A 6,361-nucleotide genomic window follows, 5' to 3' on the forward strand; every position below is an offset into this window, starting at 1 on the left:
TGTCTCATTTTCACTCACCACTGACAAACCTTTTAAGAAAACATGAACTAGCTCCATGTTTCAAAAGGTTATCAGTTATGTAATGTTAAAGAAAAATCTACTTAAATATTTTAAAATAAATCTCGCTGTTTTTTGTGTCTTTTTCTCTGGTCTTGTGAAAAAAGCCTGTTGTTTACCCAAAACTCTTTCTGCAGTAGTGCGCCTCCTGGTGGGGAGTTAGTGTGGAGTTTGTTCTGCTGAAGTGCGCCTGAGACATACCCCTGGTGGAGCACACAAGAACTTACACTGGCTTCAAAATTTACATCAAAATTGTTCGAAAATGTCCAAACGAATTTCAAATAAATCGTTCCAGTGCATCTGTTATATATATATATATATTTATATATATATAGTGTGAAACAAACCGGACTCACTTCAGACGCTGAAAGAGATCAGAAAATACTGAACGACATGACGATTACTTGAATCTGATTGGTCCAAGTGTCACAATCTTTCGTGTCCACAAAAGCACAAAGCTCTGACCTTCTGCATGTTCTTCACAAACTTAATCGTTCGTGTTGATGCTAAAATCGGCCTGAGTTCATCTGCTAGCGCCGCCGTGTTTGTTTGTTCAGTTTGAGCGCGTCACCTCAATGCTGCTCTGTGATTGGTCCACCCGACAGCACTTAACTTTTACCCAACACCGTGAAAATAAGGCTGAGGTATTCGCCTTCGCTTTCCAACTGCAAAAAGGAGAAGTCGGGCTTTAAATCTATGTCCGAGCGCTCATAAAGTAGCAGATCACGAGCAGAGCGGCCAAAAACTGCACTAAAGTGAAGACTGTGACACTGTGCAATTTAATACTCGAGTAGAAGTAAGAGTATTGAGTCTTAAAACTACTCCAAAAAGTACAAATAAAGTTGTAACTGTTTTAAAAGTTTGGGTTAAGCCTTTCACTCGTGCGTGTTTTAGATGGAAAAAGCAGCAGACACAGGGAGAACATGCAAACTTCCATAAAAACACCTCATAGAAATAAAGACATGCTGGATGTAATGGTCCCTCTTCAGCACTAGGGGGCAGCAGAGCCCTGAGTTTGCTCCACTGGGCTCTCAGTTCATGTTCAAGTCACATTTCCTGCTCCTGATCTGGAAGCAGAATCCTCCAGACAAATATCCGTCAGTTTCCCCCAAAACAAAACATTTTGAGGAAACGTTTGGTCCTGATTCTCTCTGTTTCTGATTTAAAGTTTTAAACGCTACTTTGAGGACTTTTAATCAAGAAAAAGAAAGATAATACTGAGACTTTGCAGCTGATGTTGTCAATGTTTCCTGGAGGTGTGACGCTAACTGTAGGCATGCTCTGTCTGAGGGTTTGTCAGACTTTAATGTGAGCTTCTTTTTTTCTTTTTTTTTATCAGAAAAAAATTAATTTATTTGGAACGACAACAGGTGAGCTGATTTGTGCTGTTAAACAAGTCCCTTTCTTATAACATTACGGTCTCAATCATCTCGATCACAGACTCCTGAAAATGTGCTGCTCTAGTGTGACGTGCATCTGTCCATAGGGGGCGCCGACAGGATGGACAAATATGTACTGTTTTTTTTTTTGTGTCCTTTCAATGTTTTTATATGTGTTTGTCTTTTTTGTATTCTCTCTGCTGTAAAACTAATTGCCCCATGGGGGACACAAATAAAGTGAAGTTGAAGTTGAAAATGCGGCGTTTTGTTGTGATGACGTTTACGGCGACGTCACCTCCAATTGGACACCGCCGTTTTCTGATGAGGAAGTCAGCGGATTTGTCTCTTTTATGAAGTCGTTTTAAATTAATATTGTGATTTAAATGTGTAAATTGTAACATAATCAGTTATAAATACATCAGACAAAGGACAATACCTGTTTAAATGAGCTCTTTTAACACTCGTCATTCTTATTCCTCTCCTTGTCGTCCTTGTACTTTGCTGTTTCAACGCTGCAATTTCCCACTGAGCACAAGCCAAGACTTTGTCACTTAAGATTCTGTAATAAATGATATATTTAGAGACAGAAAAATCCACATGAAACAGATTGATTTGTGAATTTATTTGTGAATGAAAAGTTCCAGTGTAAAGATGGTCCTGTTTGCCTTCACCTTTATATAACCAGTGTGACTCATTCTGTGATAAATGAGCAACTTTTACACACACACACACACACACACACACACACATCCAACCACATTTTTTTCTGTTTTTATATTTTTTCAGTTTTGATTCTTGTTCAGATGAGTCCAGTTTTGATACTAGTTCCAGAATCGATGAGTATCTTCTGTTCTGTCAGTCCTGGTGAGATTGTTGACCAAGAGCAACACTCAGGCTCATCTGAAATACTCTGTTGTTTGCATTTCTGCAGTTCTGAACATTTATATCTGTCTGAGTTCCCTGTTCCTCGTGATGGGCAGATGAAGCTTCATGAAGCATTGAAGCCTTTCATCCAGTTGGTTCACTCCAGCACAAAGCTTCTTGAAGCTTCATTTTCTACTGGACACAAAAATATCAGTTGACATGAATTTGAAGTGTGTGGCATTTTGCAGAAAGTCTGTGAATAAAACTGTCAGCAAAATAAAGAAGTATAAAACATGTATACTGTAGTGATGGCAGTATACTGTGTGTATATATATTATGTGTATACAGTGAGGCAAATAAGTATTTGAACACCTGAGAAAATCAATGTTAATATTTGGTACAGTGGCCTTTGTTTGCACAGAGGTCAAACATTTCCTGTAGTTTTTCTCCAGGTTTGCACACACTGCAGGAGGGATTTTGGCCCACTCCTCCACACAGATCTTCTCTAGATCAGTCAGTTTTCTGGGCTGTCGCTGAGAAACACGGAGTTTGAGCTCCCTCCAAAGATTTTCTTTTGGGTTTAGGTCTGGAGACTGGCGAGGCCACTCCAGAACTTTGATATGCGTCTTACAGAGCCACTCCTTGGTTATCCTGGCTGTGCTTCGGGTCACTGTCATGTTGGACAATGGACCCATCTTCAATGCTCTGAGGGAAGGAGGTTGTTCCCCAAAATCTCACAATACATGGCCCATGGTCATCCTCTCCTTATACAGTGCAGTCGTCCTGTCCCATGTGCAGAAAAACACCCCCAAAGCATGATGTTTCCACCCCCATGCTTCACAGTAGGAATGGTGTTCTTTGGATGATACTCATCATTCTTCTTCCTCCAAACAGTGGAATTAAGACCAAAAAGTTCTTTTTTGGTTTCATCTGATCACATGACTTTCTCCCATGACTCCTCTGGATCATCCAAATGGTTTAGGCCAGGTTTGGTCCTGGTTCAGTCCTGGTTTAGTCCTGGTTTGGTCCTGGTTTAGTCCTTTTACTTCTACTTGAGTAATATATAGTACAGAGTACAAGTACGGGGCCTTAAAAGTGTCAGAAAAGTCCAGTTTTATTCCAAAGTGAGTCCAGTAAATGTACTTGAGTAAATGTAACTGAGTACTACCCACCTCTGCTGCCCATAGATACTTATTGTACATAATGGAGTTTACTGTACAAGTATTTATGATGTTCAAAGTATATTGTGATATTTTTCACATGTATTTTAGTTCCACTTGTGTATCTAACTGGCCTATTTAAATCCTTATTTATCTGGAACAGTTTGGACTTTTTGTCTGTCCTTTGCTGTTACAACACTGCAATTTCCCCACTGAGGACAAACAAAGGTTTTCTTATTTGATTGATTTTATTGATTTTCTTGTACAGATTGATTTGTGAATGTGTTTGTGATTGAAAAGTCCCATGATATAACAGAATGACTTTGACATTTACAGCAGAGACTTACATACACTTACATTACATGAGGAACAACATTGGAATTGAAAGTGTAAATCAAGTTCAAAGTTCAAAACAGATGTAAATGTAGATGTCAAATATGTAGAGTCTGAGTTTAGTTTTGCAGTAACAGTATGAACACTATTAGTCTGCAGAATTCAAAGGAAACAGTGAAGAGATGCTGTGTTCCATCTGCAGTCCCTGAGACATACAAAAACACACACTACACAAACAGTACAGTTATGTCATGATAAAAACACTAGAATGACACTAATCAACTCAATATTGTGGAAAATGGCCTGTTTTATTAGATCAGGATTTTGTCATGATTTGAACTCTCCCCATGTCATATTTGATCAAGTTTAGAAAAGTTTGACAAAATAACTCACATTTCAACACAAAAATAGTCAATAGTCAAATTAGTCAAATATAAAAGGCACAAATTTGATCAAACTGTGGAGAACAAAGCTGCTATTTCAGTTTAGGGAAATGTGCAGTGTCTCCAGAATCAAACCCGACCCCAGTGTAGAGAGGCCGAGTGAACCTGGTCTGGACTCTGTGGAGGAGGCTCATGGTACTTTCAGAGACGCTGTAAAACGCCAAAACCCCTGCACTGTGGTCCAGGTAAACCCCGATTCTGGACCCGACCGGACCTGAGACCTGGGACTTGACTTTGTTAAACTGAAATGAAGGACTGGTTTTGTCACAGCGTAAGGCCCAGGATTCATCATTGAATCCAAATAAACATTCAGGAGAGCTTCCTTTCCTCTGAATCTCTCTGTATGAAACTGCTATATAAACACCACACTCCCCGCTCCACTCCACCTCCCAGTAACAGCGGCCCGTCAGACTCTCTCTGCTCAGGACCTGACACCTGTTACTGAATCTGTCTGGATGATCTCGATAACTCTGGCGTTGATTCATACGTGTTACTCTTCTGTTTCCATCAGACAGAGACAGATATTTGTAAACTGTGTTTGTGTCCAGAGTGATTTCTGTAGAATAATATAAGAAGTCCTCTCTGGAGCTGAGTTCAGCTGGTGGCAGTAAAACCTGGACTGGACTCAGAGTGAGCTGGAGTGTGTCCCTGAGCTTGGACACAGCTCTGGTCACTTCCTCAAAGTATCCCCGGTCCCCTGTGTGAATGGTGGCTGGCTCTGTGCTCTGTGTGTGTGGGGACAGTGAAGCGTAGCGCTGTATAAACTGGTTATGATCCTGGGTGAGGTCCAGTGTGTCCAGCTCAGAGAGGCTCCTCTTCAGCCCCCTCACGTCCTGCTGCAGTTGGTCCTGGAGCTCTTGGACTCGGCTCAGTTGGGTGTCCTCCTGGGAGCGGATCTGCTGCTCCACTTCAGAGCGTCTTTTGTCCAGGAGAAGGGCCATGTCTCTGAAGCTGTCGTTGCTGCGCTGCACTGCTGTCTGGGCAGAGCTCCTGATGTCCTGGGCCTCCTGTTGGAGGTCTGTCTCTTTGTGCTGGAGGCTCTGGAGCAGCAGGGCCCTCCTGGCCGGCAGCTCTGCCTGCCTCTGAGCCCTCTCTGAGGCAGAGGACACTATGTCATGACCCTTATGTTGGTCCACACACAGGGAGCAGAGCAGCTGCTGGTCACTGCGGCAGAACATCTCCATTGCTCTGTGGTGTTGAGAGCAGATGTTTTCCTGGAGCCTGTGAGACGGCGCCACCAGCTGGTGTTTCTGTAACGCTGCAGCTTCATAATGAGGCTGTAGGTGGCGCTCACAGTAAGAGGCCACACACTGCAGACAGGACTGGACAGCTCTCAGCCTCTTCCCAGTGCACACATCACAGGACACATCCTCAGGTCCGGCATAGCAGAGGGCAGCAGGGGGCGCTGTCTTCTTCATCTGCTCTACTAAACCTGCTAACATGATGTTTTTCACCAGGGCAGGCCTGGGGCTGAAGCTGAGGCGACATTCAGGACAGCTGTAGAGCTGCTTCTCGTCCTCTTGGTCCCAGTGCTGTTGGACACAGTTCCTGCAGTAGCTGTGTCCACAGGGAATAGTCACAGGATCCTTCAGTAGATCCAAACACACGGAGCAGGAAAAGGCTTCTTGGTCGAGTGCTTTCTGCGCCATCTCTCCTGGATCAGAAACAGTTTGACTTGGACAGAAGTGAAACTTAAGAGTGAGAGCTGCACCCACAGCTCTGTGTGGAGGAAGCAGGAAGCCACGCCTCTTAAAGGCACACACACATGTTTTATCAGAGTTCAAAAGAGACTGTGTGAGCAGTTTACAGTCACACACACAGGGTCATTGGGCACAAGTCAAACTATACAAAAGAGAATCAAAGAGGAACAAAGTGTAAAGGATCAGTGTAGTGCCACAGTGCTTTGGTGTGAGGAGGCAGGCTTTATAAACTTATCAACAAACACCACCTTCATCAGGCTCTTTCTAGAAGGAAATGTGGCTTTATTTACATCTGCAGTTTGACAGTAGAAAGAGAATTTACACCATAGAATTCTTGTGTGTCCTTCACCAGTTTTAACCTATGGGCTCTTATAATGTTGTGATGTCGCCTGAACCAAGATCATATATTTCAAATCTAATCACAA

At 42.7% G+C, this 6,361-nt stretch overlaps 1 protein-coding gene across 1 annotated transcript; it reads right to left on the bottom strand.

Moving 5' to 3' along the window:
* Positions 1-3,584: 3,584 nt before the first annotated feature.
* On the bottom strand, positions 3,585-5,977 carry LOC117389279 (E3 ubiquitin/ISG15 ligase TRIM25-like). Its single transcript, XM_033986930.2, has one exon. The coding sequence runs from the start codon at positions 5,883-5,885 to the stop codon at positions 4,269-4,271; it is 1,617 nt and encodes a 538-aa protein (XP_033842821.1). The 5' UTR covers positions 5,886-5,977; the 3' UTR covers positions 3,585-4,268.
* Positions 5,978-6,361: the final 384 nt, after the last annotated feature.

This window comes from Periophthalmus magnuspinnatus, chromosome 21 (assembly GCF_009829125.3).
Source record: "Periophthalmus magnuspinnatus isolate fPerMag1 chromosome 21, fPerMag1.2.pri, whole genome shotgun sequence".
Lineage (NCBI taxonomy): Eukaryota > Metazoa > Chordata > Actinopteri > Gobiiformes > Gobiidae > Periophthalmus > Periophthalmus magnuspinnatus.

Excerpts from the sequence above, each read along its gene's own strand:
- LOC117389279 (XM_033986930.2), bottom strand. The coding sequence starts at position 5,885 with ATGGCGCAGAAAGCACTCGACCAAGAAGCCTTTTCCTGCTCCGTGTGT.